The sequence below is a fragment of the Malaya genurostris genome, chromosome 3 (assembly GCF_030247185.1).
Source record: "Malaya genurostris strain Urasoe2022 chromosome 3, Malgen_1.1, whole genome shotgun sequence".
In the NCBI taxonomy this organism is placed as follows: domain Eukaryota; kingdom Metazoa; phylum Arthropoda; class Insecta; order Diptera; family Culicidae; genus Malaya; species Malaya genurostris.
The window spans coordinates 283,572,861-283,582,641 of NC_080572.1; the positions used below are offsets into that span (position 1 = coordinate 283,572,861).

At 36.6% G+C, this 9,781-nt stretch overlaps 1 protein-coding gene across 1 annotated transcript in view; it reads left to right on the plus strand.

Annotated features, from left to right (window-relative positions):
• LOC131437762 (division abnormally delayed protein) overlaps positions 1-5,817 on the plus strand; it is a 266,971-nt gene extending 261,154 nt beyond the window's left edge. The window contains exons 6-8 of the mRNA XM_058607319.1: positions 1,941-2,154; positions 2,218-2,353; positions 2,438-5,817. Coding sequence (XP_058463302.1) covers positions 1,941-2,154; positions 2,218-2,353; positions 2,438-2,601 — 514 coding nt within the window. The 3' untranslated portion in view covers positions 2,602-5,817. The remainder of the gene's footprint in view (positions 1-1,940; positions 2,155-2,217; positions 2,354-2,437) is intronic.
• The last annotated feature ends 3,964 nt before the right edge of the window (positions 5,818-9,781 follow it).

The window sequence follows — 9,781 nt, forward strand, 5'->3', positions numbered from 1 at the left end:
GCAATAAATCAAATAACCCACTACAAAAGTGTCATAAATGTACTTTAGAACTCTCAAATTTGCTCTGAGTGAAACTGTCATTCAATGAACACGCACACACAAAACTAGATTTATGAAAGAATTTAACTGACAATAATGTTTGAAAGCAATATTAAGAGCGTTTGCTTGGTTTTATACTAGTACAATTTGTTTTATTTTTAGTCCAGGTAAATGGTGTTATAGAAGCTTTAAAAACTATGATATTACTTGTCAAAAGAGACACTTATTATAGTTGTCATCAATTACAAAACTGCTATAAATTATAATCAAATTATAAGGCATTCGAATTGTTACTTGGGATTAAAAATAAAGGATGATATTTTTACTGGTATTTTTTTGGCAACACTGTTTTTGACAGATTGGACACATTGAACCGTGTTTTGTGTCATTGTCAAACTTGTTCAGTTTGGTTTATAATTTAGTCATGAATCGTCCTTTAGTCTATACATCATGAATTCTCGCTGCAAAGTTGAAGGAAGATCTACTTTTTTATCGGAAAATTGTGTCCAGCGACGAAGCCCATTCCTGGTTGAATGGATACGTCAAAAAGCAAAATTGCCGCATCTGGAGTGAATACCAGACAGAAGCATCGCAAGAGCTACCAATCACTTCCGGTGAAACTCTCAACGGGTGAGCACGTTGCATCGTGTTAGTCCGGGTAAAATTCGAGTATTTCGCAAGAAAGAAAGGATTTTCAGCCGTACTTTGACGATTCGACGCAGCCACACAGCGAGATTTTCGCTTGTAGTCAAGTGAAAAGAAAGTCCACTGGACTATAAACGAAAATTAACTGGCAATATAGCCTTAGTTGCTGTGCCATCAATTCGGCGTCATCTCAAGTGAGGTGACGCCAACCAGAAAGGAAGAAGAAGAAGAAGAGCTACCAATACATTCCAAGAAAGCCACTGTTTGGTGTGGATTATGCGCCGCTGGCATTATTTGTGAAATACCGGCCGATAATTTTCTCAACCTTTTTGTGTTTATTTCTTGAAAATCATATCCTACATCTCTTAAAAATCAACTTTTATAACTATTGAATCAAACTCAACGACGTGTTCAAAGATGATTTTCTTCCTCTCGTGTCAAGTAGTCGTTATTAACGTCGCAAAATGTTTTTACAACGCAAAATACTCCAACAATTGCTACCCGCGTAATAAGAAATGAAAATGATCTGAAATAAATAGATGTTCTCCAGAACCACCAGCGCCTACAGTGGTAATTTGCTCATCTAGTTAGCCATGACGGTATGTGTCAATACAGGCCGATACAAATCCAATGATTGTCTCGCAGTATCAAACATTTCATTCAAACACCCGCCTGAAATTAATGCAACGACGCGCTGTGGTATCTCTGATTGATCTCTATCGGTGTGCCGCGCCGCGCATCTCGGGCGGCATCCATCCATCGGCAAGGGCAGAATCATATATTCTCCGACGGATCCGTAGGATACGGGTTTTCGGTGGGGAAACAGTTGCTCAGTTTCAAGCGTCCATCTCGTTGTTGTATGATAATGATTGTTATTAGTTAGTGCCATTATGACACCCATCAACGCTACTTATTCAACCAACATGCCGACAGTGATTGCTCGTGTCTTATTGGGTGTTCAATGCGCAGCAGTTTTCGAACTGCGCACGATTGATTAATTGAAGAGGAATTTTAATTAGACACCAGACAACTCGTTCGTTCTCTTTGCCCGAAATCAATCAAACCCCGGAGGTTTGTTTTCGAGGTCGACGCAATGCTAGTAACGAAGTTCAAGGTTAGATTGATCTGTCAGAATGCAGTTTGGTGTCGAGCCTCCATTAGAGCTGATTGATAATTTATTCTGGTCGCATAAATTTGATTGATCTAAATTTGCTAGGAATTAATGGGTGTTTTTTTTTTTCTTTACATTTCCACAGATTATGCGACGACGAAGACTACCACAACAACGACGAAGATTGCTGGACTGGAACCCATTACGGGGACTACACGCACGAGGTAGTGTCCACTACGTCCCAGAAATACAATCCGGAAGTACCGTTCAGCAGCACTGCGGAACAGTTCCCTCGGGACAGTCGGCTGCAGTTGCTGATCGACAAACTGATCAACTTGAAGAACGCGGCAACCAAAGCGGTAAGATAAGTGATCATTTGTCCTAAGCGCATCGATTCATTGAAAGTCCTCCTTTTGTTCAAGGTTTCAAGCAATGCGTTCAAGAGTGATTCCGACAAAATGCTGTCCGATATGGCAGAAGGTTCGGGTGATCACTATCGAGACTACGATTCGACTGAAGAGGAAGAGTACGGAGAAAATGGATCCGGCTCGGGAGAAGGTACGTTCACACTGTTCCTTAAAAGGTGTTCAACCTAACCTAAAAACATATCATTTTTTTTCTCTCTCTCGTTCTCTCGAACAGGTCCTAATGCGCGAGGAGGCGGATTCGGAATCATCAATGTTCAAACCGGAAGCAATTTCACACCACCGGCCGGTACAGGACATTCCAGTCGAATCTCCATTTCCCACGTGCTGACGTTTGTGGCATTACTGCTCGCCAGTTTCATTACCAGTTGCAAACATTAAACTCCTCCGGTGGTGGCAGATGGCAGGCGAACAATCAGCAAAAGGATAAGCGTAGTCACTACGGTACTCGTTATCTTCATTCGTCTAATTATTGCTTCATTCAGGAAACTCGCGAAACGAATTCACGCACACGGCGGCTTCACGTGTTTTTGTACATGTTGGTGTATGTGTGTGTCAGTGCGTGCGTGTGATAACGCGTGAAAGTCAAACAATAGGACTGTAAAGTTATTAGAAGTACTAGGATATAACAAATCTATGCGTAGCAATGTAAATCAATTGTACACGTGTCCGGCCTCCCGTGTCGTGATGAACGACCTCTTGTTAAACCTTGACAGAACTCCTGTCTGCGCGTTGTCTCTTTCGGAACGTATTTTGTATCTATCCAACAATGATAGAAGCCATAAACCCTCGGCAGATTTCAGCTTTTTCATGCATTGCTGCTCCATCCATAAGCTCAAGCAATATGTTGATATTCTTTGTTTTTAACTCAAACATTCGTAGGAAACAAGTATACTAAAGCAGCATGCGTTTTTTTTTGTTTTAATATTATCATTATTATTTTTTGAATAAATTGTTTTCCTTCAATTGATTCGTAAAGTCAAAATTTTAAAAAATGTACAAATTTTACCAAGAAAACAAAAAGCAATCTAATCTCATTTACCGTATTTCGCGGAAGCTTTATATTTTATTAATTTTATTACCAGCCGCTTTAGAGTTACGATCAGGTATTGCGTTCAAAACCAAGTCGCCATATTTAATAACAAAAAAAATCGTATACAATATTTTAGTTAGGTGCTCGCACGCAAAACAATAAAAAAACAAATAATCAATTACTACAGAAAAAAACAGCTTGACAGTCGCATGCCAGAAGAAGAAGTATACTCCTTTTTGTATAGAACCATATTTTGATTCATATTTTCAAAATAATTATCCAACATTATTTCATCAAACAGAAGAAAGCTAGGAGTAACATGAATTAACGCTAAAGTATATTTTCTAGAGCCCTCAATAAAAAAATAAATAAAAACTGGATTCATATGTGGTAGTTAGAACTTTTGAATTAAACGAATTATTTTTCAATGTTAGTTTGAATAACTGTAAATAAGTAACTTTAAGGAATAACAACAGCAACAAAATAATGGAAAACATTTATCACTAGTTGAAAAGATCTTGTAAAAAAAAACCTGATGAACTGTTGTTACAAGAAACACATGCGAATCGAACGATGATGTCGACGTGAAAGTATTAAAATTTTCTTCCATCTTGAACAAGTCTATACCAGTTTGCTTTCGTCAATCCTACTACGACTGTTTCTACTTACTGAAATCAAATTTTGTATATAGAAGATACTGAAAAAAAACTATTGCCAGGTAGACGTTTGTAGAAATTCCGCACATTCAGTTGAAATTCAGAAAATTCATTGTTACATTGTTCAAAACATCATAAAACGTAAACGTAGCTATTGCCTTGAAAAAGAAAAAAATCTGTAATTGTTAATTTGTGCTTGTCGTCGTAAGAAATGATTTAGAAAACACAACGCACCGTATTCCCGTAGAGAATATTTACTAGGTACAGTTTGATTTCATAACCCCCCCAAAGGCATGATAATACTCAAACACGCTTGAGAACACTCCGTACTTTTTTGAGTCTCTCGTGCTAGGCCTATTCGCATAACTAAGACTCGTTTGAAAATCTGAGCAGAGAATTTTGAACCGAATTAACACTCCTTAACGAAACTGAAAAACTCACTACTTACGTACTATCTCTGGAATTTGTGCTCCTATATTCATCTCATTGATTGAGCTTTCCGTGCCTACTTCGATTAACGGATTTCGCTCAAATCAACAGAAAAAAACATGCTGACTGAAAAATAGTCAAAAACTTAGGTCCAAACGAATAAACCTAGGAACGGAAATAATTTTTTTGACTAGGTACGGAAATGAATATTGTTTTACAAGTCAGCTGTCGTATGTTCGAGCCTTGACCTAGAAGGATTCTTAGTGTCAGTAGGATCGTAGCACCAGCCATGCATTGATTCTGTACTCAATGAATCGGCTGCGAAGTCTGTTGAAACAAAAGAGGCCAAATTCCACAAAAGGAATGTTTTTTTTTACTCGACTTTACGGAAATGAATATAGGAACAACTTCCTTACGTTTTTCCCGATTTGATTGCCTTAGACAATAAATAAAGCTTCATTTCTCCGATAATCAAATACCAATACAAACAAAAAAATGGCAATTGTTTACCTATTATTTTATTTTATTTTTTTTGGAATGATGAGTATCCGTGGGAAGCGAGCCAAGAATTAGAAATGCGTTGCGCAGCGAAAGAATGAACAAAACAGAAAAATTGAAGATTGTGTTTGAACTATCTGTGATTGAGCTAGGAAAAAAAGCAGTTTATAAGGTTTATAAAGGCATGGCGTCATAAGAATGTTGAAAAAATGCAAGCGCCTACAGAGGATAGGACGATACCTAATTTATTGTTATAAAATACATGTTGATTGTCCAGAATTCTACAACAAAAAATAAAACGAAACAAAAAGAAACATTTGGACAACCAACACCAACAGCATTATCTTTCGAGATATCAGCATGTAGACCGTGGCGATCGTAGTTTCTGTCCTTTGTTTGAAACGGTTTCAACTCAACAGTGGCCCAATTTGTTCGGTATTTGGCTTCCAGTGATAAAACTTTTAGGCTTAGGTGTTGTTTTTATTTCCAAATTTGTTTCAAAATTTGGCCAGTTGATTGACGGTATTTCAAACAAAAGAAAAACTGCATCGCACTGATCGCATGCCGCGAACTAAACTCTGATTAACAACCGTATGAATACTGTAATAAAATAGAATGCGTAGTGGTAATGTGTTCTCGAAAGTTGAATTGTTTTACCTACAAAAAAAAATAAACCGCATCGTGAAGAAGAAAAATAGTTGGAAAATTGTATTTATAAAATAAATACGCAAGAAAAAAAAAACAGGAATAATATATTTAAAAATAATGTGAAAATATAAAAGGAAATATAAAAAAGGTCACTAACTATTAGGACGTTGTATTATAGAAACTAGAACAGAACACAATAAAACACTTCAGTAAGATCGAATTGAAAAGGAGTTATATAACCTGTGTTGATTCATACAATAGGTAGACTCGAACGAACCTATGTGAACAAGTGAGAAACGTGGAGAAATAAATATACTACTCAAAACTGAAAAATGTATTGGTATGCAATGTGAAATCCTACAGGGTCCGCCATCTAACCACAGACTAACAGACATGACAGTATGAGTAAATTCTTATACAAATAATTTTTCGTGATGCACTAGTTCCACCTACATTGTACTGTGCGAACTATTTACTATCTGTACACCCCTTGTGTTAAGTAAAAGTTTTTTTACTAGTTGGTTTCCCCTCGTTTGTCAACACCGATCAGCTGCTTGCAGGGATGCCTGATTTCATCAAAGTATTTGAAAATGAATCGTCACAATAAATTATTGGATTACGTTGATAATATATTTAACTTTTTCGCGATGTTGGAAGGTAACCATTTATTTGACTCAACGTTGTTCATTTAGACTATTTTTTATTGTGTTCACCCGAAATTAAGTGGCGGCAGACCAGATGGAAGTAAATATTGTAACAAAACGGGTTCAATTTTGTATTGCGTTGGAGAATGAGAAGTAGACACAATTTTGTATATAGTTTTGGCAATATGTATTAAATCTGTATCCTGCATGAAATTCGCATGGACGTATACAAATCAATACATTACAGGTAATTCTGTATGAATGGCAACTCTGTTGGTAAATGAAAAAAATAAACACAGTCTAGATGACAGACAGGATGTTTTTGATAGGGTAACGTGGTGCCATCATGACACATGTGAGTACTGTCCCAAATAAAGGAATATTCGAAATGACCGTTAAAATGATTGAAGAATCTAATTTGAGTGTCCTGTCTGTGATCTAACATCGTTTTTTTTAACTAGCAGTTATTTCGACATTGGTAACCTTAAGGGCTGAGGACAGTACCGTAAAGTGGTAGGTTTTTTGCTATTTTCCCGTTTCAAATTAAATTTTCTTGGAAACGGTGCAGAATATAGAAAAACCCACCTGACAATGTATTCGAAATTTAGTTGAGAATATTCTGTGAAATTTTCAGAATGATGCATTGAGTTTAGCGGTCGTGTTGTATTTTTTTCTGACTGAAGAACTGCTGAAAATTGGAACGTCGGAAATGTCGATTTAAAACTCAACACGCGACCCTCTGTCCTCAGACCTTAAGACCATCTAAACTAAATTATATAGACTTTGTCACGGTAGATTTATGATACAAGCCTTCAAAGCCAAGATATTCGATGAACAAGTAGAGGTATGCCTTTACGAAATCTTCCAATTTTCAGCAGTTCTTCAGTCAGAAAAAAATACAACACGACCTCTAAACTCAATGAATCATTCTGAAAATTTCACAGTAGTGTCTCGTTTATTTACAGTAGTTAAGGTAAGAGCGGGTGTGTTGTTTTGTTCACAAACTATCATTGTAATAGCTAGTTTATAGAATTCATACTTTGTGTGTGTTAGTAGCACATGAATAATCACTGAATAATTTATGCGAGCTTAATTTCGACTTGTTCTATCTTTCCACTCGACATTTTGTTGTCTGAAAATAAAACTTCAAAATATAATACATGTAATTTACACGCAGAAAAACCACGGTTGTTTAAAACAACAAAACAATTAGTTGTCCATTAAATAAAACAAAAGCTGTTCCAAACCGAGATATTGCTGATCCAAACAAAATATGTTTGTTTTAAACTAGAAGTAGGTTGTTTTAATCAAATGTTGGTTGTTTTGTAAAAAAAAACATCGGTTGAATCAAACCAGAATTGTTACTTCCACTATATCAACAACAACAAAAATCGTTAAAATTACCCGGATTTTATTTTTTTGCATTTTTTAAAAATATTAATTCGAGATGAACATAAAACTGTTTATGAAAATCTAGAACACCTATACTCCTTTTAACTTGGTTTATGAATTCCTAGCTTACGAAACTCGAAGTGCTTTTTCCACTGTGTATGATTATGAAATTCTTAAATCTCGGGTAATTATTGTGATGTGATTAAAAAGTTTTTCTTCGATATCACTATTCTGTTTGAAAGTCGAAAGTTTCTGGTATCATTTCATGCAAAGAGTTGAGTGATAAACGTGGAAACCGCTTGGTAATTAACAGTTCGGCTGAAAAGTTCGTATCGTTTAATAGAAACACACATTTTCAACATAATTGCCATCAGAGGCGATACAGCGATTATAGCGATCTTCCAACTTTTCGATACCATTTTTGTTGTACGATTTGTCCTTTGCCTCAAAACAGGCCTCCGTTTCAGCGATTACCTCTTCATTGCTTCTAAATTTTTTACCAGCGAGCATTCTCTTGAGGTCTGAGAACAGGAAAAAGTCACTGGGGGCCAAATCTGGAGAATACGGTGGATGAGGGAGCAATTCGAAGCCCAATTCGTTCAATTTCAGCATGGTTTTTCGTTGTTATTTTTGATCGATTGTGAGCTCACGCGGCACCCATTTTGCACAAAGCTTTCTCATATCCAAATATTCGTGAATAATATGTCCAACACGTTCCTTTGATATCTTTAGGGTGTCAGCTATCTCGATCAACTTCACTTTACGGTCATTGAAAATCATTTTGTGGATTTTTTTCACGTTTTCTTCGGTAACAGCCTCTTTTTGACGTCCACTGCGTTCATCGTCTTCGGTGCTCATATGACCAGTACGAAATTTTGCAAACCACTTACGAATTGTTGCTTCGCCCGGTGCAGTGTCTGATATAACTAATCTTTAAGTATTTTTTCCACGTGCTTTACGGAAACTATCTAGAGCCACTTTACCAAAAAATAGGTTATTGAACGGAGCCCCCAAATTGGGTGGAATGTATTTAAATTAGGTTGTTTTGCGGTTCCGTGTACGGTGCAAAACAAACTTGTTTGTTTATGTTTACGTTGCTGTATTAAACTGCAACAATCAGTCTAAATATCACCGGCACTAGCACAAAAGATGAAAAATGAACACAAACACCCACAAATCTACAAATGAAGATGAAAAATGAACACAAACACCCACGAATCTACAAATATCAATACATTCATGGTGGCTTAACCATTCTAGATTATTGTTTAACTTACATTTCGCTTGTGATCTTGATTATCAGATAAAAACTGTTTGTTTATTTATTATTCACTATAATAAACAGTAACTATGGTGAACTTGTTCTTACACTTTAGTGTTGCTAGTTTTATAGAAAACTCGTTAAAGTACATTGTCACTCTGACAGTGTATCATGACAGTGTACCGCACGATGCAAAATGTGTCCTTGAAAATTTGTATTTGCTAGAAGCCTCAATTCAGTTGTTTTTCAAAGAAGGGCGAATCTAACATTGACAGCAAATTGAGAAAAACATCAATGAATGTTTCGACTTTGGTTTTAAATCCAATCAGACCCTGTCAGCTTGGAGCGATCTCAATCTTCAGTTCAGCAACGCCATCGCACGGCATCACATTCAACATATCATGTCAATCGTATGGGTGCGCAACCCTGCTATTTTGGCGCGCACGAATTTGCCATTTCTCTCCCCTACTTCTATGTATGAGATTCGATGCGGACTCACCTGAGGGCGACATGTTCGCAAAAAAGGATGTTGCCAATGATTTGTTCGGGAAATGTGAGAGCTGCATATCTTGTTAATATGATGTCTTTGATCCAATTTAGAAATTATCGCACATAATCAGATCAATTTTTGATTAGTCGATTCATTATTAGTTAATCTTTGAAATGCATGCAAATATTACCACTTTACTTCTATATCCACTGAATAATCAACATAAAAAGAATTTCGCCCTTTTCCGATTTGTCTACTTTTATGCTTCCTGCGTGAATGGTGAACTTATGCCCTTGTTCATTTTTCGTGAAATTGGCTGGTTTTCGTGACTAAGACAAATATGCCGGTAATTTTATCGTCTCATTTACTATTGCCAGTAGTAAAAGGTTCGGAAACCGTCGAAAATAAATTGTTTCGCCCTTCTTCACTAGCAACTGCAGCATCACCCTGTTTGTTGGCATGGAACACGGAGGGCGAAACTTACGTAAACAGATGGAATGGCAGTTTCGC